Source organism: Giraffa tippelskirchi, chromosome 10 (genome assembly GCF_054371585.1).
Source record: "Giraffa tippelskirchi isolate mGirTip1 chromosome 10, T2T-mGirTip1v1.2.pri, whole genome shotgun sequence".
In the NCBI taxonomy this organism is placed as follows: Eukaryota; Metazoa; Chordata; class Mammalia; order Artiodactyla; family Giraffidae; genus Giraffa; species Giraffa tippelskirchi.
Genome location: NC_137284.1, coordinates 7,726,788 through 7,753,265, shown reverse-complemented (window position 1 = coordinate 7,753,265; position 26,478 = coordinate 7,726,788). Strand labels below are relative to the sequence as shown.

The 26,478-nt window shown below is 58.6% G+C and overlaps 1 protein-coding gene across 6 annotated transcripts; it reads right to left on the bottom strand.

The window, feature by feature from the left end:
* Positions 1 to 355: 355 nt before the first annotated feature.
* Positions 356 to 21,467, bottom strand: ATG2A (autophagy related 2A). 6 transcript variants are annotated; one of them, XM_081532544.1, is made up of 41 exons: positions 20,669 to 21,467; positions 18,230 to 18,392; positions 17,964 to 18,116; positions 17,739 to 17,841; positions 17,211 to 17,346; positions 16,767 to 16,865; positions 16,373 to 16,469; positions 16,116 to 16,280; positions 15,870 to 16,010; positions 15,074 to 15,311; positions 14,843 to 14,987; positions 14,649 to 14,741; positions 14,079 to 14,237; positions 13,739 to 13,982; positions 13,296 to 13,392; positions 13,039 to 13,195; positions 12,198 to 12,340; positions 11,979 to 12,118; positions 11,725 to 11,918; positions 11,095 to 11,245; positions 10,759 to 10,958; positions 10,584 to 10,664; positions 10,248 to 10,354; positions 10,059 to 10,151; positions 8,603 to 8,673; positions 8,304 to 8,380; positions 7,437 to 7,601; positions 7,186 to 7,312; positions 6,885 to 7,099; positions 6,120 to 6,328; positions 5,740 to 5,875; positions 3,970 to 4,170; positions 3,642 to 3,743; positions 3,476 to 3,560; positions 3,244 to 3,379; positions 3,091 to 3,163; positions 2,857 to 2,939; positions 2,498 to 2,619; positions 2,203 to 2,357; positions 1,087 to 1,239; positions 356 to 997 (listed from the first exon to the last, which is right to left on the bottom strand). In XM_081532544.1, exons 1-41 carry the CDS (start codon positions 20,837 to 20,839, stop codon positions 761 to 763), a joined length of 5,817 nt encoding a protein of 1,938 aa, XP_081388670.1. In that variant the 5' UTR covers positions 20,840 to 21,467; the 3' UTR covers positions 356 to 760. The 6 variants fall into 6 exon arrangements, with proteins under 6 accessions (XP_081388670.1, XP_081388674.1, XP_081388671.1 ...); XM_081532548.1 differs by having other exon boundaries at positions 7,431 to 7,601; positions 10,759 to 10,893; positions 11,093 to 11,245; positions 11,725 to 11,882; XM_081532545.1 differs by having other exon boundaries at positions 7,431 to 7,601; positions 11,725 to 11,882.
* Between the last annotated feature and the right edge of the window lie 5,011 nt (positions 21,468 to 26,478).

Sequence of the window (26,478 nt, the reverse complement as noted above, 5' to 3'; positions counted from 1 at the left end):
GGGCCAAGAAATGTGGTCTGGGTGAGGTGGGCTCCAAGGACCATTCCTCTCCTCTCCACTCAGTGCCCGCCAGGTCACAAGTGGTGCCAGGGTGGCAGTCCCCCAGGAGAGGGGCAAGGGGCCAAGCACAGCAACAGGGCAGCGGAGGGGAGGAGCACAGAGGTGGGCAGGTGGCTGGGTTTGAGGCCAGGGGCAGTGGGTGGGGTGATGGTCGGGTGGTGGGGGGTTGTTCACCTGCTGGGTGGATGGAGAGGGTGTGGCAACCCCTGGTGGTGAGCTGGGTGGTGCTGGGTACAGAGCTGGGGATGGGGCGGTGCAGGTCGAGGCTGGGGCACTGCAGGTACACAGGAGGGGCTGGCGGTGGGCAGTTTATTCCACGTCATGCAGACACTGACCCACACGCTCAAGGAGCTTAAAAATACATTGAGCCACACGGTGTCCATGCCCCCATCTCCCGCCGAGACACAGAAAGACACTTGGCTGAGTGGCTCCGGATCTGAGAGCCTCCATTCTGGAACAAGGCAGCGGTGTGGGCCCAGGTGGTGGGGGGCACGGCATCCTTTCTCCCGGGAGGAAAAGTGCAGAGATGGGGCCGAGGGCCCAGGCAGGGAAGGTCCACTCTCCCAGCGGTTGGCAGTGGATGGGCCCGTCAGCGTCCTTCCTGGTCCATTTCTGAAGGCCTGGCCCATCCGGTGGGGGGCCACAGTGCTCCGGAGATGCCCCTGGGCTGGCTGGGCGAGGCGAGGCCCCGGGCCTGCGCTCAGTCCTGGGCCTCATCCAGACGCCACTTCAGAGCGTGGTCCTTGTGTGCGTCGGGGAGGATCTGGTTGCGCATCCCCCCCAGCAGGTTGGACGTGGCCTCGGTGGCCAGGATGAGGGGCTTCACCACGGTCGGGGGCAGCTGGCGGATCACGCCCCCCACGGCGCCGGTCAGCCCCTTCTGTTCGTGGCCCCGAGATGCCACCTCACAGATGGTCTGAGCTGTGTCCAGGATGCCCTGTGGAGGCCGGCAGTCAGTGCAGGGGTCCGTGGTGGGGGTGTGGGTGTAGACGTGGGATGACTGAGGGCGGGGCTGGGCCTCCTCACCTCTCGAACCGTGTCGTAGGCCTTGGCCACGCCCTCCCGGAGGTCGGCGGGCTGCTGGCCCTTCCGCAGCCTCCGCACAGAGCGCTTGTCCTGCAGGGAGCGGGAGACGGGCGCCGCTGGGGACAGGATGTCATACACGGTCTCAGCTGTGGCCTGGAGGCATGGGGGACACCAGATGAGGAGACAGGACCAGGAGGGAGCCCACTACCACCCCACAACCCTGCCTCCCCCACAGCCACACTGTACCGTGCTGCTCCTGGGGTCCTCCCAAGCTCCCAGCCCCCAGGTCAGGGGGCTTTCGGGTGACCTCATGCCTTCTGAGGGGACTCCCCAAACGTCCTCTGGACCCACACCCCTCCTCCTGCCCGTCTAGGGGTGCCACACATGCAGCCTGAGCCCAGCGCCTTGCCCTCCCCACCTGCTCCTTGTGAGCTCCAGGGGCGGCCCGGACAGACACCTGGGTTCCCCTCTCCCACCCCCCCAGATCACTGAGCTGTCACTGAGGTGACCGTCTGTCCGCTGGCTCCTCTGTTCGCTTACCCCCAGAGTCATTTCCCTCACCCGACCTCCTCACCTGGCCAGGCCACACCCCAGCTCACTGCCCTGGGAGGGCCTCAGGTACCCGCTTATCCCTCCAGCCTCCTCTCGAGAGATCCTCCCTGCCCCTCCCTAACTGACCTGAGGATCTGCAAGCTCCCCCCTCACTTCTGAGGACAGACACAAACACTTGTCTGTTCAGCCACCTCTACTCCAGAACCCAGGGCACTCATCCATCTACAGCTGCTCACAGGATAACCCCCGGGCTTCCCCCTTGGGCCTGGTGAAGCGCGAGGCCTGAATAAACCAGGGTCAATCTCTGGTTCATTCAAGAGAACCAGCCCCTTCCCTCCCCATCAGGACAGAGCCATGAATGGACACCTAGTGGGCTCTAAAGCTGGGGGCCTGACGCTCCCACACAGGAGCCACGGGGGCTCCAGGCCGGTCACTTGGCCTCTTGTCTCTGTTCCTCCTAAGATCTCACATATCCAGACTGCCCACGCTCAGTAGAGCTGTGAGGAAGGAACTGGGCACCATGGAGCACAGCCTCCCCGCCCTGGACGCTGGGGGTCTGCTCACCTGGATAGCTTGCACCAGCCGGTTGCTGAGTTCCAAGGCAGCTGAGGCTGTGGACGAGCCGAAGGAGGCAGCGCCCCGCTGCAGCCCCCGCATGAGGCGGCCGTCCTTCCTGTACTGCTCGATGGGCAGCCACAGCAGGTCCCGGAACCCTTGGACTGGGGGGAAGGGGTGGTCAGAGATGCCTGAGGCCGCCCCCACCTACCCTGCTGCAGGAACTCGTCCACTTACTCCCCAGAGAGGCTTCTAGGCTGTCCGAGTATGGCAGTTTGCAGAGCCCCCAAAGTCAGATACTCACAGAGCTGGACGACAGAGTGCATGGGGCCCACGCCTCCCAGCAAGCCAGGCAGCTGGTTCTTGCGGATGTCCTGCAGCCACTCATTGAGCGCATAGCCCAGCACCTTGTCCACACCCAGGAGCCTGGGACGGGGCGGGGAGAGGAGGGCAGAGTGGGCCAGACCCACTCACTGAGGGGTCACAGGGCCAAAAGGACCCAAGGCACCCCAACACACCCCACAGCTCCACCCAGCCCTGTACAGAGAGATTGACTGAGTCCATTTCACAGAGGACAAAACTGAGGTGCCAGAAGGGTGAGGTCTTGGCCAAGGCCCAAGTCAGGAACAGAGAGAGGGCCCTGTGAGAGGCCTGGAGGCTCACCCATGCCGGCAGCAGAGCCGCTTTAGCTTCAGCTCGGAGCAGTTGAGCTGGGCCAGGCCGATGAGGAGGCCTGCGAAAGTGCCCTGGGGAGGGGAGAGGAGCTGGAGTTTACACCCTGGGGCCCAGGGACGAGCCCAGTTCCCCGGAGCCACTAGAGGCTGACAGCGGCCGGTGGTGCCTGGCCCCCTGGCCTCCCAAGGCCACAGCAGGACGGGGACCTGACAGCCCACTCACCACCTGGTCCATGGTGACGTGCTTGCCATGGTAATCCAGCCAAATGGGCACCTCAGACGTGAAGCGGAACTCCCTGGGTGAGGAGTGGGGAGAGGGTCCTGAGGTCACTGGCCCCCTGCGGCCTGGCCTGGGGTCCCCGGCCCAACACCCTACCTGAAGTAGATGGGCTGCTGCTCGGCGGGGGGCGCGCCGTGCCTACTGCCCGCGGCCTCCTGGGAGCTGGTGGTCTCCACACCCTCGGGCTGCCCTTCCTGGGGGCCACTGGGCGGCACTGGAGTCTCAGGGTGAGCTGGAGGGGAGGCAGCAGGGACAGACCCGGGGTGGGCCCAGGCATGGCGGTGAGGTGGGAGGCCTGGACCCTCCCCTCGCCGGCCCCATTGCTCACCTTCGGCGGAGGTCTCTGCCGGGACCATGGGGTTGATGCTGGCTGCCAGGGTGGTGAAGAAGTCCCTGAGGAAGAGCAGAGCATCCTGCGGGGAGCGAGAGGGTCAGATTCAGAGGCCGGGGGCAGCGGGTTCGGCTCAGGCTCCGTCCCCACACAGCCCACTCACCTGATCCACGTTGAGCCGCAGGGGCAGCAGCGAGACGCGGAGGCAGCACTCGGGGCCCCCCAGGTTGGTCACGGGGGCCACGTGCAGCGCTTTGACCTTGAGCTGAAGGCCAGAGGTGAGCTCTGGGCCCCACTGGGCCTCAGGCCCCCACCCCACAACCACTCACCCAGATGGTCCTGCAGAGGCTGTTCCCTCAGCGAAGCCCGCCTGTGCCCCCCAACTCTCCCAGACTCAAGAACGGCTGGGATGTGTGTGTGTGTGTGCGCGCGCACCTGTGGGCTTGTGTATGGACATGTGTGGCCCTGGGCGGACCGCGGGGCGCCCGTACCATGTTGGAGTGGGTGCGCCGCGGCATGCGCTCGCTCGTGTGGAGATACAGGAACTTGTTGATCTGGGAGGAGGCCAGCCGGTCGCGGACCTCCAGCTCCTGGACGATGAACACCTGGCGGGACAGTGGCTGCTCCTCTAGCTCCCGGCCAGGGGCGACCGGGCCTGGCTCTGCCGGGTACACCTCGTGCTGGAAGCTCACCTGTGGGGTGTACGGCGGCCTGAGCGGGCAGCTCCCGACTCTCAACCCTATCCCGGCCCCCCCCCCAGTCTCAGCCCCACGCGGCTGTCCCGCTGGCACTGCACGCCCCATTCTCACAGCCCTCCCATCCCCTGAGTGGCACCTGTGCCCCCGTCACTCTTGAGGGCAGACCTGCGTTCGGTCCTCCCCGGTATCTCTCCATCACCATGGCTGTCAGGCCTGCCTCCTCTACACATCCCTCCAGTCCCTCCGCACTTCTGTCACCTCCGCAGCCGCACCTGGCCTCGGGGCTGCCGTTCCCCCTCCCCTGAACACCCCTCGGCTCATCCCCTCCAGCCCCTTCTCCTTCCACCCAGAGAGACCTTCGTAAAGTGTTCGCCCACCCATCCCATCCCTGCAGACTCCTCCTCATGGCCTGCCGAGGCCACGCTCTCCCTCCAAGCCCACCCTTGGCCCTTGCCCTTGATGTGCGGCACCCTGGCCTCTCTGCCCTTGACAGGTCAAAGCCTCCCTCAGCTGCAGGCCCTTGCCCTGGTCTTCTCTCCCCATCTCTCGGCGCTGTCACCAGCTCCCTGGCCTGTCTGGAGTCCGAGGAGCCCTCACCACCCCTCTGAGGCACTTCCCCCCGAGTTCTCTCAGCACCAGTGCCCTTGCCAGCTCAGGGAGTGGGTCTGTGCGGGCTCACTCTCAGTAAGCGGCCCTTGACCTGCACCATTTCTCAGCTCCGCCTGGCCCGCTCTCTCCCTCATGGACATTCAGTCCAGCAGCCCACCCTGTGGTTCTTTCTGCCGTTCCTCTGGTAAAACCCAGAACCGCCTGTGGTCCTCAGGGCCTATGCAGCCTGCCCGGGGTCGGATCTCTGGCCTCGTCTCCTACTGCTCCCCTCCCTTCTCAGCGGCAGTCTCGCCGGCCTCTTTGCTGGTCCCAGAACATGCAAGGGATGCTCCTGGCTTATAGCCCTCACGATGTGCCCTCCGCCTGAAAACCTCCTCCTGGCTCCCTTCCTCACACTTGTGTGCAAAACAGCGCATTTCCACGAGGACTTTCCAGCCCTCCCCAATGCTCCCTGAGCCCCCTCTCTGTTCACATTCCCCAAGCACTTATCACATTTGAGTATATGTATACATAGTCTTTGGAGGTGGGCATGGCAACCCACTCCAGTATGGTTGCCTGGAGAATCCCATGGACAGAGGAGCCTGTCCATAGAGTTGGACACGACCGAAGTGACTTAGCACACACACATGTGTAGCCTTATCAGGCTCCCTGTACTATGCCACAAGGGACAGGAAGGCAGCTTTCTGTCTGCTTTGCTCATCACTGTATCCAGCACTTAGCACAGCAGAAGCTGACCGAGTGCATGACCAGGGCCTGTGGCAGTTCCATGGAGTGAAGCGCTAGCTGGGCAACGGGGAGGGGAGGGCCTGCTCTGGCCCCCTACTTGGTCTGCCTTCTGCGCCCGAGCCCCCAGCTCACCTGGTCCCCACCCCCACCGTCTCTGCCCGAGCCCCCGGCTCACCTTGCTGACCCTGGTCCTCACCCTTACAATCTCTGCCTGAGCCCCCAGCTCACCTTGCTAAGCTGGATCTCCATAAGGACATGGTGCTGCCTCCCACTGCCCCCCTGTGCACGCCAGGAGTTCTGGGGCCGGTTGGGGCCGGAGCTGCGAGAAGGGGAACTCCGGGGTCCTGAGAGGCCAACCCTTGCCCTGGGCAGAGGAACAAGGGACGAGTTGACTCAGGGGGAACCCCCTTCCCACGATCCCTCCAGTCAGAGCTGGGGCCAGAGACCCTCCCCCTGGGAGGTAGGCAGGGCACAGGGAAGAGGAAGCCTGAAGGCAAGAAGATGAGGCTCAGGTTCAAGATCACCAGCTGGCAAAGGTCAGAACTGGATCCCAGCCCGGGTCCCATCTCCTGGGGGCCCCGCTGCCACGCGCACCCACTCCTTCTCACCTGTGGCCGGGGTGGGGGCCAAAGTCTCGGCCCCCATAGAGGTGCCAGACAAGGGAGACCTCACGCAGCACCACTCGACTGCTGGGCACGGGGAAGTGGGCAGGTGCCCGCAGCAGGTCCGTGCTGCCCAGCGGCTGTGCAAAGTGCCCGTCCTGTACTACGATGGGGCCCGGGTGCAGCTGTGTCACCACGGGCTCCCCGTCGGCGGGCTGCAGGGGGGATGCCACGTGAGCATGTGGGCACAGAAGCTCCCCCGGTCCAGGCCGCTTGTTTCCCCCATCCTCAGACCCCCTTCCCTCTCCCATTTCACAAAAGGGGAGTCTCACGGGCCGTGAGGGGCCCAGAGGGGCCTGCGTGCCCCGTGCTCCTGCCAGCCCTGCCTCCCTGAACCAAGGTCATGCTTGCGTGTGACAGTGAGCTCCAACATGCCCATTGGCACTGGGGAGCCGGGAGGCCAGCACCCTCACAGTGAATGGTTCTCCTCCCCCTCCTGCTATCTGCCCTGCTCCTTTCTCTCCTTACCCTCAATGTCCCCCACCTCTCTGCCCCGGACGCCATGCCTTGTCACTTCCTCTGGACCTTCGTCAACTTCTTCCAAGCCCACAGTGAGGGCTGCCTCCCCAGGGAGCCCTTCTCAGCCCTATCTTTCCAACCCTCATCCCCGCAGATGGTGACCACCTTCTGCCTCTCTCACAGTGGGAGCTCTAGGAGGGCCCAGAACTGAGCACCCTCTTCCTGGCTCTGCCCAGCCTGCCCAACACATACCAGGATGCCCAGGCCAGGAGCATCCAGGATGCAGAACTCATCGCTGTCTACAGTGTCTCCATCCCCCTCCTCTTCCTTTTCAGCTTCTTTGGCCCCGGAGCGGGACCCCAAGCTGCCAGTGGGGGCCCCAGCAGCAGGCGAGGGGGGTTGGGCCCCACTCCGTTCTCCAGGGAACAGGTAGACCGACACTGGAGAGGCCTGGAAGAAGGGGCTGCCTGTGGCGGAGAGAGGGGCCAGTTGAGGGGGCTGCCTGGGGTGGGTACTGATTGTGTCGGCTGACCCCACCGCACCCCGATCCCACCTGAGGCCTGCGCCAGCTCCCGCAGGCTGCGCTCGGTGTCCAGGAGGGCGTCTGTCAGGTCCCGCTGGTTGATGAGGGCCGTCTCCACCGGCGGGCACGAGGGAAGGGAGGCGGGGCTCTCTGACAGCTGGGCCAGGCAGGGGGGCACTGGTGAGCTCGAGTTAGGAGGGAGGGGCGGGCCCCAGGGCATCCCCATCACCAGGGCCCTGGGCAGAGGTCCGGGAGCCGGTGGGGCCAGGCCTCACCTGCACCTTCTGGCCGGCGATCTCCGTGGGGCTGGGGGGCCGGGGTGGGGGGTGCAGGTCCCCCGCGCTCATCAGGTACTGCAGCAGGTTGATCAGCAGGGCACAGGAGTCAGCGCAGCTGTGCACGTGCATTGCATTGTTGGAGCAGCGCAGCTCGAACAGCGGCTGGCTCTGCGGGGCGGGGCAGGGGTCAGCCCTGGGGTGGTCAGTCAACAACCCACTGAACATACGGGCACACCGAGCCTGAGGGGAAAAGGGGCTTTGCCCAGGGCTGGCCAAGGAGGCCCAGGGGCTCTTCTGCGCCTCCAGGCTCCCGAGTCCCGCACCTCAGCCCGGTGAGGTGGGGCCTGTGGTGGGGGTTTAGCTGCTCAGTCATCTCCGACTCTTGGCGATCCCATGGACTGTAGTCCACCAGGCTCCTCTGTCCAAGGGACTTTCCAGGCAAGAATACTGAAGTGGGTTGCCATTTCCTTCTCCAGAGGATCTTCCCTACCCAGGGATTGAACTGGCTCTCCTGCATTGCAGGCGGATTTTTTACCAACTGAGCCACCAGGCCTAGTATCTGTCTTTTACAGACAGGGAAATCAGGGGCCCCCAAGGGCTGCCTCCTCAGGTCCTGCTCTTTCTGGGCTACAGCTGCCCTGTGCTGGCGGGGTTCCTATGGAGGGATGTCTGTCTAGGGCCGGACCCTTCCTAGGAGGGCGGATAACCACAGGGGAGGGCTGCCAGGGACTGTGACCTGAGCCCAGGCCCCAGGGGCAGAAGCAAAAGAGATAGCAGGTGGGGAAAAGTGATGCCCTGAGGGCTCCCTTGCCCAGATACCTGCTCTGGCTCTGGGGACCCCGGTGGACCCCGAGCACCAGCCACACTCACCAGTTTGTCCTCAGTGCTCCCCTTCCAGGTTTTGATCACAAGTTCCAGGAGGTCAACGTCCAAGACGCAGACGTAATCTGAGGCAGAAGGCAGAAGAGGGCCCTGTTGCCTCCTCCTACCCAGCCCCGGCCCTGGTGGGAGAGTCTAGGGTTTGAGTGGGTGCCACCCTGGTGTGTGTGCGTGTGTCTGTGGGCACTGAGAACCTGGCCAGCAGCTGAGAGAGGACATCTGACCGCTCTGGGGGTGCCCGGGGCCGCAGTCCCCCAGAGGGGAGGGAGCCCAGTCTAGGCCCTGCCCACCTCGCCGCAGATCCAGGGTCTCTGTCTCACACTTGTCGGACAGGTACAAGGCGGAGTCGTCGAGGATGAACCTGGCGGGGAACAGGGCTGAGAAGGGCCGGGAGCCGCTGCAGGGCCGCAGCTCCTAAGAAGGTGGGGCTCATAGAGACAGGCAGAGGAGGCCCTGACAGGGCATCCCAAGCTGACAAGAAACTACTGCTGGCCTTTCTCTGGCCTCGGTGTTCTTGTCTGTACAATGGGGAGACCACACGCCCAGCCAGCAGGTACTCGGGGACACAGGGCAGCATTTCTCTTTCTGCATATCTGTCCAGCTCGTCCACCTCACCTGGAACTCAGAGCAGCCCTGGGAGGGAACTGTCCTGCTTTCTCCCTACTCCTTTTAAATATGTAAGAATATAGCTAATCTCAGATTCTGAGAACAGAACCTTGGCCCTCCCTATCTGTGGGTTCTGCTTCTGAGTATTCAACCAACTGCGGATCAAAAATATTTTTAAAAACATTCATTCCTGGTCAGGGAACCAAAATAAACAAACAAACTAAAATCCAGAAAGTTCCAAAAAGCAAAACTTGAATTTATTGCATGCTAGCAACTACTTATGTAGCATTTACAATGTGTTGGGTGTTAAAAGTAATCTAGAGATGACTTGAAGAATACGGGAGGATGTGCATGGGATACATGCAAATATTGCACCCTTTTATATAAGTGACTTCAGTGCCCCTGAATTTTGGTGTCATGAGAGGTCCTGGAAGCAATGCCCTGCAGATACTGAGGGATAGCTATCCATCTCCTTCCAGTCTTTTTTGTGAAGACATGGAGACGTATACAAACATACCCCCAAAAATCTTTAAAAAAATATGTATATATGGCTTTATATCTTATTTTTTTCAGTAAATATTATATGATGGCATTTTCCAATGTTATTCTTAAATTTGACTTTAATGGTTTGGTAGGCCATGTTTGGGTCAGGATGATCCACTGAAGGTGGGCATGGCAACCCAACCCAGTGTTCTCGCCTGGAGAATCCCATGGACAGAGGACCAGACAGGCTATAGTCCATGGGGTCGCAAAGAGTTGCATACAAATGAAGTGACTGAGCGCAAGGCCATGTATGCCGACTGAGATCGTAATTTGGGGTCATTTAAATCGTTTACAAGTTTTGACTATTTTAAATTATACTACGGAAGCATTATATTTCACCCTTCTTATCCTTTTATCCTGAGAACGACCTCCAGAAGTGAGATTATCAGGTAAGAGCTCAAATGCTCTGACTCAGAAGTCTGACTGACTCTAGGTAGGTGGAACCTACTCGACTTCTTCCGAGAGGGATCCCTCAGATGCACAGAAAGGCTCAGACTGGCCTGAGGACACACAGCAGGCATGTGAGACCCTGGGGAAGGGGAAGCTCCAGCCAGCTTGGGGTGGGATGGATGGGCTTGGGTAGGAGGAGTTGCATACCTGAGCAGGAAGGTAGAGGTGTCCATGACGATGTTGCTGGAGAGGGTGAAGGTCTCAGCGGTGACAAGGACACGTACGGGGAGGTAGAGGGGCCTGGGAGGGAAGGGGTCACATATGGGCTGGGGCAGGTTCCTTGCTCATGAGAGCCTGGCCCCAGCCCCAGGCCCCCAGGCCCCTGAGCCTGGGTACCTGTAGTCCATGGCACAGGAGAACAGGTGGACGTGTAGGATGGTGATGACCGTTGGAGGCAGGTAGCCCAGCACTGGGTCATCCAGGACATCTAAGAACTCCAATAGCTTTGGGGGCCAGAGGAGAGGTACATGAGGGTGAGGGAGCTTCTTTCTTCCCTAACCCCCCACCCCAGCCCAGCCCCCTACTTGCGGCCCACCAGCTGTCCACTGCACCCTGGCCCAGGGGCTCCACCCCCAAGCCAGCTCTAGTTCAAGGTCAGCTCTGGCCTAGCCTGCCCCTCGCACCTGCCTCATCCAGGCCTGGAGACCCTCCCGCCACACCCCCTTGGCTCACCTGAGAGTGCCAGCTCCGCTCTGGCAGGGCCATGCGGTGGTGCAAGGTGGCCCTGTGCAGCCGCAGGGTCACCAGGAACTCCTGGGGGGCAGGGCAGAGTCAGCACGGGAGCCCCAGGGACCCGGGAGGCAGAGCCCTGAGCAAACTGGTGGGCCGGAAGCAGGCGGGCCTGTACCTTGACATTCCTGTGGGGGTCCAGCTGGATGCGCACCGCGGTGGACAGCATGTGGGGGCCCCGGCCCTGGCCTCTGCGGCCCGAGACTCCTTGTTCAGTCACCCCGTCCTCCGACGGGTAGATGGTCCGGGCCAGCTGGGCCGGGGGAGCAAAGGTGGGCAGCTCCAGGCGACCGGGCAGTGGGTAGTCATCCACGGCCGCTGGGGAGGTATCTGGTGAGCTCCCCTGCCCAGCTGGTGGACGACCCACTCTACCCAGGGCACGCATCCCTCCTGAGAGACCTCCCCTGACCATGGACCCCTGGGACCCATGGCAACTGGCCCCCAGCCCTCACACCTCGGTGGTAGAGTGCTGCCTTCTCAGCTTCCAGGCAGAAGTAGCCGAGCCCTGGCTGGCCTCGGTACTGAGAGACACTGAAGATGGTGCCTTGTTCCATATCCAGCACCAGCTCCCCGTGGGTGCCCTCCAGCCGCTTCCCACACTCGTCCTGCAGACAGAGCGCGCAGCCTGGCCTCAGAGGCTTTACTCTGCAGCCCCCATGCTCTCGGGGTCAGGGGGCCTCCAGAGCCCTGGTGTGACTAGGATTGGCTCTGGCCGCTCTCCAGACTGCTGCAGGTCCAGGGCAGCACCCAGAGGAGAAGGGTCACCCTCCCTGTCTACCTCCAAGCATCGGATGGTGCCTGCTCGGACTCCGAGCCTTACCTAACCCTAACCCTGAGTGCCTTACACATGGCAGGTGCTAGTAAGCGGCTGATGGGGTGTGGTGGGATGGGTGGGGTGGCATGGGTGGGGTGGCATGGGTGGGTCGGGGGGGCAGGTGGGTGCTAATGGCTGGGCAGGCCACACTTGGACCCCAGTGGGGCTTCTGTTTCCCACATTCCCAACTCGGAGCAGCTCACACAGGCCTGGTTTTCCTGCCAGTGGGGGCTCTGGAGTCAGGGGTCCCTGCCCCTGAGCTGTCCTCACCTTGGTCTCACAGTGGGAGGTGATCCGGCCCTTCAGCACCGTCACCAGTGCAGAGAAGGTACTCTGGGAGCGAGGGCTTCGGGACTCATGGGCAAGGGGCTGGGGGGCACCTGACGCCCCCACTGAGAAGTGGGTGTCCTCGTCATCTGAGTCCGAGTCTAGGGTGAGATCAAGGAGCCGAGTGGCAAGGAGACCTGGAAGTGGGGGGAGGGTCTGCCCCGGCCCCTGGGACCCCACCGGAGCACCCCTCCTACCCAGCTTGAAGGCAGACTTGCACATCTTGAAGCTGTCGTGCCAGAAGCCTGAGGCATCTGGGCAGCCAGCGGGGGGAGCGGCGGGGGCCGGGGTGGGAAGCAGGTCTGCAGGCTCCCACATGAGCAGGTCGTTGTTGATCCTGGGAGGACGGTTGGACCACGGCAGTGAGGGGGGCCCAGCCCAGGCCCTGGCCACCCCCACCCCACCCACAGCATCACCTGTTGTAGAGGCTCTCGTAGACCTCCTTGCTGGGCAGGAAGACATGGGCGGCGGGCAGCATCACTTCTAGGCTACAGCGGGACAGCGCCAGGGCCCGGTTCTGAAAGGTCCTCATCTCTTCAGGGTCTCCAGGGATCACCATCTTGAGGGGGGTTGGTGGGGAGAGCAGGGAAGGGGATGCGAGAGAGGTCAGGGCCTGCTGCTGGACTTAGAATCTGCTTCCTGAACTCCAACTGTCATTCACACGAGCCTCCTCTGCTGGGATGTATGACAGCCGTCTTGTCTGGTCTGAAGGACTGACTGCATGTGAACCCTGCTCCAAGGGGCCTCACTTATGTTACCTCCTCTATCCTCAAGGCAGGCCCATGAGATGGGTCATTATGCCCACTCTCTAGATGCAGAAGCTCATCTGTTGTTTACTTTCCAGGAGGGTGGACAATCCCCTGAGATGACACAGCCACTGAGTGGCAGAGCCTGGATTCGAATCGAGGCCGTTGGGACCAGAGGCCAGGCGCTTACCTGCCTCTCACTCAACCCTCAGCACCTTCAGAGAAGAGGATCCTGAGGCCCAAATGTCCACTGCTGAGAAATGGCTGATGGGATGGGGTCATAATCTTCCCCACCAAAGCCCATGGCCCAGGGTGCTGCCCTCACCATGGCCCTCACTCTCGGGTCCCACAAGCTGTGGTGTTTCTGACTCTTCACTGACCAGAGACAATGGAAGACATGAAATTCTCACTGGTGCTGAGTCACATGTTATCTGGCCCTGCAGGTGGTCTTGTCCCCCTGGCCCACAGCCACTAAGTGGCTCCAGAGAGACTCAGAAAGCCTGGACCTCACCTCTTCCGTCTCGTACATGGTCCTTTTGGAGGAGAAGGGCGAGGGCTCGGGCTCCCGAAGGTCGCACAGGTTCTCAGCCGACAGTTCCAGATCCTCTCCCTTCTCTGGGGCCACTTCCCACTGTGCATTGAGCTGGGGGTTCAGGGTCACCACTACCCTGCCAGGGCACAGGCCTGTCACTGGCCTGCAGGGCCTCCCTCTGCCCTCGGTAGCAAAGCCCTCCTCTCCTGTCTGCTCCTTCCAGAGCCCCGACTTACTGGGGCAGGAAGTACTTGTGCCCAGGGCTCTTGGGATCCAGAGCTTTGGAGACCCGCAGGCAGGGGACGGGCGGCTTCTCTCCATCTTCATAGGTGACTGGAGGGGATGGGGAGGGGTGGGGGTCGTCACTGCCATCTTTCCCCATCTCTTCCTCAACACCAGGTGGGTCAGTGGGGGCCTGGAGCCTTGCCCACGACAACTGTGTTTTATTGTTTATGGATCTGTGCCCTCCCTTGCACCCACAGTCTGCAACAGCCCTGGGATAAACGGTCCACTCTGCCCATTGCACATAGGAGCACAGGAAACGGGCAGTGAGGGCACCTCACAAAGCAGATGAGGCCTGCACCCCACTCATGGCCCAGCCTATTCCGGGACCCCAAGCCCACCTCTCCCAGAGGCCTCAGCCCCCTGCCCAAGGGGTTGTCTCCTGGGGGAGTCTTACCATGAAGGTCAGAGCAGGTAAGTTCCAGGCGGGTGGGGCCTGGGGGACCAGGCCCACTGTTCAACTCTGACCGGAACTGGGGCTCAGTCAGCTCCAGTCTCAGCTGCTCAGCCCTCACGGCCCGGCCCGCCCAGGGGTCCCGCTCAGGCCGCAGGTCAGCGATAGGGAAGCGCAGCTGCAGTGTGGCCCGAGGTGCTGAGAGCCGCACCAGCGTGTGCTGCTCGGCTGCTGGCAGGGGCTCTGTCTGCAGGGGGGAGAATCAGAGCTGCGGCCACCCCACCCCCATGGTCAGGAGCCGGATGATCCGTGCCCCACTCTCCACCCTGGTTGCGCCTCTCACCAGCAGGCCCGCAGGCAGCTCAGGAGGGGGTGTGGTGGCCAGGTGCAGCAGGGCAGCGAGCCGGTCCAGGGCCCCCAGTTCCACATCTGCCTGGAAGTCGGCCAGGTCCAGGGCCAGTTCTGAGTGACAACGGCAGGCAGGTGGGCGCCGGGGCCGGCTCTGAGGGGGAGGGTGCTCAGGTCAGCGAGGGCTGTGTGGTGGGGGAGGTGAGGGCAGGATAGGCAGGGGTCCCCGTGAGTGAAAACAGGAAGAACACGGAGCCCTCCCAAGTTGTGAGGAGAAGAGCTCGGGGAAGGGACCCAGGAGGGGAGCAGGGTGTCATGGCCTGCTCAAGGCAGACAACCACGCTGCCCAGAACCCACCATCCCAGCCCTATGGGCTGGCAGGGCTTTGCCATGAGCCAGGAGAGGGGCCGAGAGGATGGCATGCACGTGGCCCAGGGGCATTTCAGGGCTCTGGATGGCGCACAGGGAAGGGGGTAGAGGGTGGGCGCAGGGAGGCACCACAGGAGGCCGGTGGGGGGCAACTCCCACAGCAAACAGCCAAGGGGCCTGGAGTCCGATGGGTTACCTTGGGCACTCGGCGCAGGGTCTGTGTGTGGCGCAGGTGAGCGCAGGGCTGAGCCGAGGCCTGGGATCGCAGGCTGTTGGGGAAGCTCAGGATCTGGGCAGGGATGGGGAAGATGGCAGGGTCAGGCTGAGTCCCTGCACACACGCTCACCTCCAGGCCCAGCTACACTGCACGCACAGGCTATCAGCCCTCACCTCTGCATACTCAGGCTCCGAGGCGCCCCTGGGCCACAGGCACTCCAGCACCTCTAGCTGCCCGAAGTGCATTTCTGTGCTGGTGACCCGCCGGCCCCTGCTTGTCTGCAGCTCCCAGGACAGCTGCACAGCGGCACCCGTTAGCCTACAGGGAAGAAGCTGGGTGTCAGAAGGGGAGACTTCAGGGGCTCGGGGAATCCACTCATGCTCAGGCCCGCCTTGGGCTTGTACCGGACATGGCTGCAAGGACAGGCCCTCTGGAAGCGCGGTCGGAGACAGTGCAAGTCATGGGAGCCGAAGGACCCATCCACGGTGGCATCAAACTCGGCAAAAAAGTGGGTGGTGAGGTCAGGTGGTCCAGAAGACGGGGCAGATGTCTGAAGCAAGGTCAGGGTCACACCCCCCAAGGTCATCTTCAGCAGCGAGTCAGGGCGCAGGGTGTTTGAGGGGGTCACTGGGGCTGTCCTGCCTGAGAGGACAAAGGCTTCACCAGAGGCTCCCCAGAGCTCGTGGGGACCCCAGGTCAACTGACAGTCAGACACTTGGGCTCGGGGCTGGGAGAAGCCTTGGCCGAGGTGAACCGTGACTCCAGCTGGGGGCTTGGCCAGGCAGGGGTGACACGAAGCCTCGTTATGTCAGACCCTGAGTCCAGGCTCGATTCAACCCGCTCAAGGAAACTGGACAAACTGGAGGTGATAAAGCACTTACCCAGTACCTGACATATATAAGCTCTCAAACATACAGCCTGGCGGGGTCAGATCTTATCCCTCATGAAAGGATAAACTGAGTCTCCAAGAGTTTAAGTACTTGGGCCAATGTCACTGACTCTACCGCCTGCGCTCCCAGGGAATCCCCCAGTGTCACTGACTCTGAAATCCAGGCTCTGTCCATCACACTGCCACCTCCCGTGAGCGTCCCCACAGAACCAGGTCACCAATGGTGGACCCCCAGGCCTCCCGCATGCACATAAGCAACATGACCTGACACCACGCCTTCCTCCAGCTCTCCCTGACCTGGGAGCACTCACCAGTTGGGGGAGCCTGGGCAGAGAGCCGGCGGGAGGCTGTGGTACTGTGCACAGAGGAGCCCAGGTCTACATCGGAGAGCGAGAGCTCGGACACGGCTGAGGCCACACTGCTTGTGAGGCCCGCCATGGAAAAGAAGAGGTCTGTGGGCCAGAGGAAGGGATCTCAGAGACGGCCAGGCTCGGCCCCCTGACCCCTGCACCCATACCGGACTCCCTGTCAATTGCCAGGGCTAGCTCCACACCCACCAGTGCTCTCCAGGTTGACAAGGGGGTTTGAAAGAGGGTCTGGGCTGAGGGGCTCAGTCCCAGTCCCCGCCTGCAGCTGCTGGTTCAGATCTTGTTCAATCAGCCATAGGTCTTCAGCACCGAGCGGGCGGCTCTTGTTCAGCTTGTCCACCAGGCTCTCGGGGTCTGCAGGGGAGGACACAGCCTTGTGTCAGTCCCGTCTGCCTGCCCCTTCCCAGCCATCCTCCCCCGCCCTCCGGACTACCCAGACGCCTCACCTGCAAGGCTCACGGCGCCAAGCAGTTCCTGAAGCTGCTGGAGCTGCCGTGGGGTCAGGAGCAGGTGCAGGGAGCCCAGCTGTCCACACACCTCCAGCTGGGGGAGGAGCAAGCAACCATGGAGCCCACGCCAGCCACTGCGGCCACCCACCTGCCCTCACCCTGAGGAGGCAGCCTGCCAGCCGCCAGGCTGAGCTCGGCCACCAACTAGCCGTGCGACCCTGGCCCCAACTTGACCACGCTGAGCCTCTGTTTCCCTGTTTCCCCAGTTGCCTAGAAGGCAGTGAGCTCCCCCCTTCCAATGACCTCGCTCTGTCCCAGGGAAGACCAGCTCTGCTGAGAAGGACGCTGAAATGGGGCATACTTCCTTGTCCCCAGGGGTCTGGGAACCCACCTTAGGGCCTGGGAAGGCCTCATTCTGCTTCAGTTTCACTGTCAGCTCCAGGCACCCTGAGCAGCTGCCTATCTGCAAGGGCGGCTCTGGGGGTCCTTCCTGAGAGACGAGATACAGGAAAGGAGGAGTCGAAAAGATGTGGTCAAGGTGGCACTAGTGGTAAAGAATTTGCCTGCCGATGCAGGAGACACAAGAGATGTGGGTTCAATCCCTGGGTCGGGAAGATCCCCTGGAGGAGGAAATGGCAACCTGCTCCAGTATTCTTGCCTGGAAAATTCCACGGACAGAGGAGCCCGGTGGGCTACAGTCTAAGGGACCGCAAAGAGTCGGACACAACGGAGCACGCACATGATCAGAAGGGGTGGAGAGGGGCAGGTGGGTCAAGGGCCAGCGAGGACAGAGATTCAAAGGAGAAAGAGACTGTGAGGACCAGAGTCAGCCCACCTGTTTGGGGAGCTCCTCGAAGTGCAGGCGGACCCCCATCAGCTGCAGCAGCTTGTGGAGGAAGGCAGGAGGCTGGTGCACATCCACCGGGGGCGCCTGGCTTGGGTCTCGCACTGCCTCATCACAGTACTCCAGTCTGGAGAGTGGAGAATCAGACAGTGCCTGGGCCACCGCGAGCTGGGGCCCCCCGCCATGCACCGTATTCTAGAAGTCTGGGGGCAGTGACGTCTGGCCCACAGAGCTACCGCATCGTAGCCAGGCCATCCTGGAATGCCACGACCAGCTCTTGCTCCTCAGACCCTCAGCGTGTGACCTGATCCGGAGGGGCCCAGCCACCCTGGCCCTGCACTACCTGACCCCTGGACACCACTCTAGACTCCCAGCACAGTCTACCTCCCTCTGCCATGGCCACAGCCCAGGCCCACTTGGACTTGCCCTGGGATGGGGATGCGGGCACGGCCAGGGCCATTCAGCAGCCCCTCGCTCCCCTCCTCATTCACACAGCCCACCCGCTTGGCCTGCCCCTACCTCTGCACGTGGGCCTCCACTGCCACGCCACGCTCCCCAGTGCCCGGCGAGTGCTCCACCCTCACGACAGTATCCAAGAAGGTGACCTTGATCCTTCGCAGTACTGAGGGGTGGGGAGGGGGGTCTCAGGTCAGGCAGAGCAGTGAGGGCCAGACAATTTCCCTGTCAGGCAGCAGCTTGCTGCCTGAGGTCCTTGCGCTTAGGGCCGTGGAGGGGCCTGCTCACCAGTCTCGATGGTCTGGGCGAACATCTCCAGTCCTTCCAGGGGCTGCGGTGGCTCAGAGGGCTCAGGCAACCCGTCCCGCAGGCACTCCTGAGCCAGCTGCATGCTCGTGGTCATGCACGAGGCCCAGCTCTGTGAGTCAGCAGTCCCCGGCCCTGCAGGTAGGAAGAAGGTCTCGGCAGGGGGGCCTAGTCAGATCCTGGGTGCCCAGGCCCACTCCCACTGTCTGCTCCACCACCCCCCAACCTGAGCTTCACTCTGCTCTTACCTGGGCCCTGGCGGGGTTGTAAGGTGAGCTGGAGGCCTGACACATGCACAGTGCAGTGGTCGGTGAGCAGGGCAGCCCAGGGTACAGCCACTTCAATGGAGCCCACGAAGCCTTCCACCAGCTCCAGTGGTGACTCCATAGACTCCAGTACCTCATTCACAGACTGGGAGCAAACAGGAGACAAAGCCAGCTCAGGGAACTCCCAAACCCAGCTGTCTCCCTGGCTACTGCAATCCTCACCAGGCTGTTCCACCTTGGAGAGCACCCTTGCTCTCCCATCCCTCCACGTGCTACTTACAAAATCCTACCTTTGTTCAACTGATCCCTACTCTTGGCTGCCCTATTACTGTACAGTCCAACACGCCTAGTCTTTCAAACCAGAGGAAGAGGGAGCTGAAGGAAGAAGAGGAGGGAGCCAGGCAGAGGGGATGGAAGGGAGGGTTCCAGGCAGGGGAACAGCCGAAAGTGTGGCAGCCCACGTTCACCTGGGCGAGCGTGGGGTTTAAGCGGAGTGTCCGGGAGAGGCAGGCAGGGGCTGACCTGAGCTGGAAGGGGACCCCCAACTCCACCTGGTGTAGCTGCACCTCTCTCTGAGGCACCTCTCTCTGCTCCTCCCGTTACAAATAGAGGGGCAGCCCCCTGCACCAGTCTGGGAGCTCCCTGGCGGCAGGAGCCCACCTGCCTTCTCGGTGTGACTCTAGGCGCTGTGTGGCACCACTGGGAGAGGGCCTCAGTAAACCTTTGTTGGATCCATGAATAAAATATACAGCAGAACCAGAAGGTCCAGAGATCAAGTCCAAATTCATTACCCAGAGATCCACAGATGGGGAAACTTGAGGCCTAAACAGAAGGGACTCATCTAGTCAACCAGCGTACTCTGGGAACTGAGACTGAGACCCGGGTTTCTCTCTTCCTCCTATCACAGGGTCCCCAGAGACTAGGCTTCTCTGGGGGTCCACAAGGTAGGGGCTGCAGGCCTGGCAGCTTGGAGAAGGGTGGGCATATTGGGAAAGAACTTGCATTCCACCAGGGCTCAACTCCTCCCTGGAGGCCAGGAAGGAAAGTAGCCTAGCTAGGAGCCAATTCACTCCCCAACTAGAGGGCAGGGCAGGTGGGAGTGTAGAAAGATGCAACCTACCAGTTTGGGCCAGCCTAAGAGGCTGAGGTTAGAGGTCAGAAAAGGTCTTCTGCACTGGGATTCACAGGTAAGAAGTGTCACCAACTCTGGGCCTGGGGGTCTCCTCTGCTCCACATTTGCTCAGGAAGGCCTGGTCTACCATAAAGCCCAACTCTTCCTGCCCAGGCTAGATTGAGGTGAGGCACACTGTCTGCTCCCCTAGAAAACTGAGAAGCCCCTGTCCTCATGGGGGCTTCCCTGGTGGCTCATTTGGTAAAGAATCCACCTGCAATTCGGGAGACCAGGGTTTGATGGCACCCACTCCAGTATTCTTGCCTGGGAAATCCCAAGGACAGAGCAGCCTGGCAGGCTACAGTCAATGGGGTCACAAAGAGTAGTACACAACTTAGCGACTAAACCACCAACCACCACCTGTCCCCTTGCCCACCCCTGTTGCTATGGACTTGAGGGCTGACCCAGTGCCAGCCCTGGTCTTTTGCCTCTAACTGGAGGCTCCTTTGCAACTTCCCAGGTCAGCTGTATCATGAGTCACAGCTCTTTACTGCCCCCAGCCTCGGGCCTGTGACCCAGACCTTATTGCTCTCTGCTTGCCCAGAATCTCTCTTCTCTCTGTCTCAGGCCAGACCTCTCCACCTTCCCTCCGGGGCTTTCCTCTAGGTGATGCTAGATGCTGATGCCCAAGCCCCTCCCCAAACACCCATTTGGTCCATCCCACTCTCCCCAAAGCAGGAAGTAGGCAGCAGTGGCAGTCACACAAAGTGTTGATCAACAAGGGTGCTGACGCGGTTGTTGACATCCATATCCGGAGATGAACACCACCCACTGAGCCTGGGACATGGGGTCAGGAGGTCAGGGCACCTTTTCCACAGGTGCCCATAGCAGGGTCCTAGACCCCTTCCAGACTTCCCCAATCAGCTGTATGTCCCAACTCGGCCACATCCCTGGCCTGGTCCCACCAGAGCCCCCTCCTTCCTGCGATCCATCCTCACCTTCTCCTTAGCCCCTTGACACCACCCTCAACTTTGGCCCCCAATTTGATACGCTTATCCTGGCATTCTCCAGAAAAGTGACATCCGGCTCCCCAGCCTCAGTTTCTCTTCCTGCAAAGAAGAGGCAGGGACCCCTTCCCGTCTAGCTTCTGGCTCTGGAAGCGATTGGCTGCGGTCCATCTGACCCCTGGAAAGGGCCGGACGCCCAAGGTCTCTCCACTCCGGTGCCCGGTCCCTTAGGTCGACCCTTTCGCAAGCAGCCTCAGGCCACTGAGCCCCTGAGTCTGACCCTTCCTGGGTTCGGATCCTCACCCAGATCTCCAGATGTATATCCCGCAGGGCAACGCTGCCCTTGTACAGATCCAGGCTGAGCTGGTCCAGGCTGAGGTGCTCCTGGAAGAAGTGACCCAAGTAGTGGTGCAGCAAGTAGCGGCAAACTCGCTCTTTCACACAGTTCGACCACGGCCACAGCCATCGTGACATCTCGGGGACCGCCGGGCCCGGGCCGCCTCCACTCGCCGCCTGCCAGCGTTCCCCGTCCGGTTGCGCTGTTCACTAGAGCCCCCGGCTCACCCCGCCGCTTCTCTTAGCGCCAGGCCGCACCCCCGGACGCTCGACCACGCCCCCCACGCTCACTGCCATTGGCCACTGCAAAGGGCGAGGCCTACTGATTGGCCGCGGGGGCGGAGCCTTCAGGCGCGAAAAAGGGACTGGGCTCCCAGTACGATATAGAGCTCCCGATATTGATTTACGCTTGCGTATAAATTCTGTGTGGGTGGACCTTTAACCTCTCCTACGGGCTCCGGGAAGGCAGTAGCTTGAGGTGCCAGCCCTTCAAAGGAATGCGCATGTGCCGACTCGTCCAACTGGTACTTGAGGTAGTTGAGGAGGATTTAAAGGGACAGTGTCCCATTAAACTTAGTAAAAGCTTTCTAGAGGACTACTCAGTATCAGAGCCCCAGCACTCATCTCTGCTGCTGCTGCTGCTGCTGCTAAGTCGCTTCAGTCGTGTCCGACTCTGTGCGACCCCGTAGACGGCAGCCCACCGGACTCCGCCGTCCCTGGGATTCTCCAGGCAAGAACACTGAAGTGGGTTGCCGTTTCCTTCTCCAATGCACGGAAGTGAAAAGTGAAAGTGAAGTCGCTCAGTCGTGTCCGACTCTTCGCGACCCCATGGACTGCAGCCCACCAGGCTCCTCCGTCCATGGGATTTTCCAGGCAAGAGTACTGAAGTGGGTTGCCATTGCCTTCTCCAGCACTCATCTCTAGAAACAATTAAGTGAAAACACTTGCATTTTGAGCATTACTTTGCTAGCATGTGAGATGCTTTTGAACTGTGGTGTTGGAGAAGACTCTTGAGAGTCCCTTGGACTGCAAGGAGATCCAACCAGTCCACCCTAAAGGAAATCAGTCCTGAACATTCAATGGAAGGACTGATGCTGAAGCTGAAACTCCAATACTTTGGCCACCTGATGCGAAGAAATGACTCAGAGGATGACAGAGGATGAGATGGTTGTATGGCATCACCGACTCAGTGGACATGAGTTTGAACAAGCTCCGGGAGTTGGTGATGGACAGGGAAGCCTGGTGTGCTGCAGTCCGTGGGGTTGCAGAGAGTAGGATATGACTGAGCGACTGAACTGAAGTGATTTGCATTTTGCAAAATGCTTAACCTTTCTCTATCTGGTTCAACTCTCACAGCAACCCTCTAATGTATAGACTATTGTAACCATTTTATAGAAAAGGAAACAGATTTATAAAGGTTGCTATGAGCCCATAATGAAGGAGGTCTCACCTGGAATGCTTGAGAGGAGATTAACAGATCTTCCCTTCTCTTTGTACTTGGTCAGGCCTCCAGCCCCTCTCCCTGTGATAATAATAGCTTTTAGTATCTCTAATCCTAAAATCCAACAAAGAATGGATTCTAACCCCTTTGAGCAGGGGTTTATTATTTTGCACAGCCCTTGAACTAAGAATGGTTTTTACATATTAGAATAGTTGGAAATAACCAAAAGAAGAGTAAGATTTCATGACCTAACTAGCGTGTGAAATTCACACGTGTCCACAAATAAAGTTTTAGTGGAAGATATCTATGATTAAATACTTTAGGGCTGCTTTCTTTTTAAAAACTTTAATGAATTAATTTGGCTGCGTAGTTGCAGCATGTGGGATCTTCCTTGTGTCATGCAGCCCACGGATTCTCTAGTTGCAGTGCAAGCTTAGTTGCTCCTTAGAATGTGGGATCTTAGTTCCCTGACCAGGGATCAAACCTGTGTCCCCTGCATTGCAAGGCGATTCTTAACCACTGGACTAGCAGGAAACTCCTTAGGGCTGCTTTCTTGCTACAGCAGAGTTGAGTACTTGAGACAGAGCCCTGCAAAGCCTGAAATATTTATTTTCCGGCCCTTTACAGACAAATTTGCCCACTCTTGCCTTACAGGTTTGGTCACACAAGATCCCTTACATCAGATGACTTAAGAGATACTCACAGGTAATTATAATCCCATTTTAGCCTTACAAGAGAGATGAACTCTACTGAAATCTAAAACCAAAAGTTGGCCTGAAGCTCAAAGGTCAGGGATCTGGATTCCAATCCCAGCTCTGTGTGGCCTCAGGCAAGTCACTGCTGCTATGGTAAGCCTGTTTTAATCCCTTTAACCTGGGGTTGGGTTAGACAGCTCATTACCTGAAGAGACTGAAGAGAGAATTGTTAGAAACACTAGGCAGGCCCCATTCTAGGAGGCCAGCTAATAAGATGCTGCTCAGAAAATGCTTGTAGAATGAATCAAGAGGTCTGCCTGACTCCCATGATAGGCCAGGAGCAGAGCTATGTTCATCAAGTGTTTATTAAATTAATAATACAAATAACAGGTCTTCCCTGGTGGTCTAGTGGCTAAGAATCTGCCTGCCAATGCAGAGGACAGGGGTTTGTTGACTTGAAAAATAGCCAGAACCTAAAAATTGAGGTCCTCCCCTGGACAGCAAGGATATCAAACCAGTCAATCCTAAAGGACATCAACCCTGAATATTCATTGGAAGGACTGGGGCTGAAGCTGAAGTGCCAATACTTTGGCCACCTGATGTGAAGACCCAACTCATTGGAAAAGACCCTGATGCTGGGAAAGATTGAACGCAGGAGGAGAAGGGGATGACAGAGGATAAGATGGCTGGATGGCATCACCGACTCAGTGGACATGAGTTTGAGCAAACTCAGGGAGATAGTGATGGACAGAGAAGCCTGACATGCTGCAGTCCATGGAATCACTAAGAGTCAGATGTGATTTAGAGACTGGACAACAAAAATTGAGAGTCATGTTTTATCTGGGAGACAGCATTTCAGGTGACCCTGAGAGAGCTGATCTGAGGAGGCTGGGTTGGTTGGGTGGGAGGAATCAGGTTAAATAGAAGTTTGCAACAAAGGGCAGATAGTCTGAACATCAAAAGTATTTTTGTGAATTAGAGGAAACCAGAGTTCCCAAGTTAAGGAATTAAGTGCTTTTTTTCTGTATGGGAAGATGCGAGAGTCTGGCCTCACTGAAATCATCCCTTTCCTGTGCACCTCAGCTGTCTAGGGCCAGTATCTTGTGCTTTTCACATCCTGAGTTCCTCAATGCTCAGCATGGGGAGTGGCTGCAATCTGATGTCTGTTATATCTCAGGTATTTTTCTCTTTCCTGAGTGCCCTTAGGGCTCAGGAATTCACATTTGGAGGTTGGGAATCCTGATGACTGTGATATCCTTGTTGACTGACATGGCAGGAAATACTCCATTTCTCAGGTTGGATCCCTGGTCTGGGAAGATCCCACATGCCGCAGAGCAACTAAGCCAGTGCACCACAATTACTGAGCCCATGCACTGCAACTACTGAAGCCCGAGCATCTAGAACCCGTGCTCCGCAACTAGAGAAGCCACCACAATGAGAAGCCTGTGCACCACTGTGCAGAGTAGCCCCCACTGGCCACAACTAGAGAAAGCCTATGGGCAGTAACAAAGACCCAGCACAGCCATAACTGTAGCCCATCAGACTCCTCTGTCCATGGAATTCTCCAGGCAAGAATACTGGAGTGTGTCCGTTCAGTTCAGTTCAGTCACTCAGTCGTGTGTGACTCTTTGCAACCCCATGGACTGCAGGCTTCCTGCAGGCTTCCCTGTCCATCACCAGCTCCTGGAGCTTGCTCAAACTCATGTCCATCGAGTCGGTGATGCCATCCAAACATCTCATCTTCTGTTGTCCCCTTCTCCTCCTGCCTTGAATCTTTCCCAGCATCAGGGTCTTTTCCAATGAGTAATTTCTTTGCATCAGGTGGCCAAAGTATTGGAGTTTCAGCTTTAGCATCAGTCCTTCCAATGAATATTCATTCAGGACTGATTTCCTTTAGGATTGACTCGTTTGATTTCCTTGCAGTTTAAGGGACTCTCAGGAGTCTTCTCCAACACCACAGTTCAAAAGCATCAATTCTTCGGCGCTCAGCTTTCTTTATAGTCCAACTCTCACATCCATACGTGACTATTGGAAAAACCATAGCTTTGACTAGACTGGCCTTTGTCGGTAAAGTAATGTCTCTGCTTTTTAATACACTGTCTAGGTTTGTCATAGCGTTTCTTCCAAGGAGCAAACGTCTTTTAATTTCATGTCTGCAGCCACCATCTGCAGTGATTTTGGAGCCCAAGAAAATAAAATCTGTCACTGCTTCCACTGTTTCCCCATCTATTTGCCATGAAGTGATGGGCCCGGATGCCATGATCTTAGTTTTCTGAATGTTGAGTTTTAAGCCAACTTTTTCACTCTCCTCTTTCACTTTTATCAAGAGGCTCTTTAGTTCTTCTTCACTTTCTGCCATAAGGGTGGTGTCACCTGCATATCTGAGGTTATTGATATTTCTCCCAGCAATCTTGATTCCAGCTTGTGCTTCATTCAGCCCAGCATTTTGCATGAGGTACTCTGCATATAAGTTAAATAAGCAAGGTGACAATATAAGCCTTGACATACTCCCTTCCCACTGGAGTGGGTAGCGTTTCCCTTCTCTGGGTGATCTTCCCCACCCATGGTTTGAACCTGGGTCTCCTGCATTGCAGGCAGATTCGTTATCGTCTGAGCCACCAGGGAAGCCCAAATAAATAAATAAATCTTAAAAAAAAAAAAAAGACACTATGAATTGAGCCCATGTGATGTCTGGACCTTGGGCTTTTGTCACTTTACAGGCATGGCCTCATCTACTCTTCACCACAAAGGCTCATGAGGGAGGCTCTATGGAAATAGGAGGGGAGGGGGGCAGGGCACAACTTTTGAAAAACTGACATAGCGTGAGGACACAACATAAACTGATGTGAATCATATGGGTCCAAGATGGCAGACAAGTCAGTTTCACAAGATCTTGATCCTCGATCAGCGAAATGACACACCAAGAGGCACCATGACAGTTCCAACCCACCATCAAAAGACCACAAAGCAGCCCAATTCCTGGAAATCTCCACTCCTTCCCCAAAATAGTTGGAATCATCCTCCTACTCATTAACCTATGAAATTGAAACTGAAAAAAACCTGAAAGTGTTAGTTGCTGAGTCATGTCCGACTCTTTGAGACCCCATGGACTCTATATAACTAGCCAGGCTCCCCTGTCCATGGAATTCTCCAGGCAAGAATACTGCAGTGGGTTGCCATTGCCTTCTCCAGGGAGTCTTCCTGACCTAGGGATCGAATTCAGGTCTCCTGAATCGCAGGCAGATTCTTTACCACCTGAGCCCCCATTAAGCCCGTAAAAGCTATTTTGAGGCCGCTGTATTTGCCCTCTGTGATGGCCCACACTCTGTCTGTGGAGTGTGTTTCTCTCTGAATAAATCCACTTCTTACTGAACTGTTGTCTCTCACTGAACTGTTTCTGTGATGAGACATCAAGAACCTGAGCTTCGCTAGGTTCTGAAAACAGGTACTGTGGGTTTTGGCTGGGTTTGAGTCCCAGCCACATGCGTTAAGAGTCCCAGACAGTGTGTAGGCTGGGTTTGAGTTCCAGCACATGGGGTCAGGATCTGCCCTGAGGTAAATGGTTTCAGTTTCAGGATGATTCAAGTGCATTACATTTATTGCGCACTTGATTTCTATTATGATTACATCCACTCCACCTC